The sequence below is a fragment of the Bos mutus genome, unplaced genomic scaffold (genome assembly GCF_027580195.1).
Source record: "Bos mutus isolate GX-2022 unplaced genomic scaffold, NWIPB_WYAK_1.1 CTG326, whole genome shotgun sequence".
NCBI classification, from domain to species: Eukaryota; Metazoa; Chordata; class Mammalia; order Artiodactyla; family Bovidae; genus Bos; species Bos mutus.
In genome coordinates, this window is record NW_027219816.1 from 43,715 (window position 1) to 45,092 (window position 1,378).

The 1,378-nt window shown below is 40.4% G+C and overlaps 1 protein-coding gene across 1 annotated transcript; it reads right to left on the bottom strand.

Annotated features, from left to right (window-relative positions):
- Positions 1–221: 221 nt before the first annotated feature.
- LOC102265484 (olfactory receptor 8K1) lies at positions 222–1,163 on the bottom strand. The gene has a single exon (XM_014482412.2). It carries the CDS (start codon positions 1,161–1,163, stop codon positions 222–224), a length of 942 nt encoding a protein of 313 aa, XP_014337898.2.
- Between the last annotated feature and the right edge of the window lie 215 nt (positions 1,164–1,378).

The window sequence follows — 1,378 nt, forward strand, 5'->3', positions numbered from 1 at the left end:
GAAAATCACTTGAGACTTAATCATCTGACACCATGTTTATTCAGGTGAGGTGGAGAAGAGTCCTGGGAGATATGAAAGGAAGCATTTTATCCTGAAAAAGATGAAACAATGTGGTAAAACATTTTTATTTTTGATGCTTTCATTGGACTGATAGAGCTTTCTACAAGGATTTTGGACCCACATTTGCAACTTGTATTAAGATATTAGTTGGGAATTTTGCATCAGTTGGTTAAAGTTCTCCTCAGAGCATCTTTTACTTCTTTGTTCCTTAGGCCATAGATCAATGGATTGAGCATAGGGATCACCAGAGTGTAAAAGACAGAGGCCATTTTATCAACAGCAAAAGTATGGCTGGACTTGGGTTGCAGGTACACAAACAGTAATGTCCCATAGAACACGACCACCGCTGTCAGATGTGAACTACAGGTGGAGAAGGCTTTGTACCTCCCCTTGCTTGAGTTCATTCTGAGAATGGCCACCAGAATGAACATATAGGATACAAGAACAATCAAGAGGGAACAGAGCAAATTGCAGCCTGAAAAGATCAAGATGATCAATTCTAACTCATGTGTGTCAGAACAGAGCAGAGATATCAGAGGGACAGAGTCACAGTAAAAATAACTGATGACATTAGAGCCACAGAAGGACAATTTAAATAACTTAAGGGTGAGAAATAGTGACACAAAGGTGCTGTAGAGGTAGGGAGTAAGTACCAGCGCCCAACACACTTTCTGTGCCATGATGACCACGTAGAGAAGAGGTTTGCAGATGGCTACATAGCGGTCATAGGCCATTGCTGATAGAATGAAGAGTTCAGTGATAATGAAAGTCTCAAAGAATGCCAGTTGGGTGGCACACCAATTGTAGGAAATTGTATTTTTGTGCACCACAAAGTTGACCATCATTTTTGGGCCAATGACAGTGGAGTAACCAAGATCAGTAATTGACAAATGTCTAAGGAAAAAGTACATGGGAGTATGTAGCTTGGAGTCCAAATGGGTCAGGATAACCATACCCAGATTTCCTGTCACTGTGACCAAGTAGATGACCAGGAAGATCCCAAAGAGAGGCGCCTGCAGCTCAGGACTGTCTGTGATCCCCGTAAGAACAAACTCAGTCACCTTGTGCATGGCAGTATGATTGTGTTTCTCCATGGGGTCCATCCTGGTTACCTGGGTATAAAATCAATACTTTGTACTTGCAGTGCTATCATCTAGGAGAATTTAATACATTATATGTGAGTCCTTTTCTTTGTCTAAAATTATAAATACAGATTCATCTTCTCATCAGGTCAAGACTACACCTACCTATATTCACATTGCAATGTAAGTGCATAACGATCAGCTTTTTAAATTGTTATGTAAGTTCTGATATTAAC

What these genes read in the sequence shown, in the direction of transcription:
- LOC102265484 (XM_014482412.2), bottom strand. Translation starts at nt 1,163, where the DNA reads ATGGACCCCATGGAGAAACACAATCATACTGCCATGCACAAGGTGACT.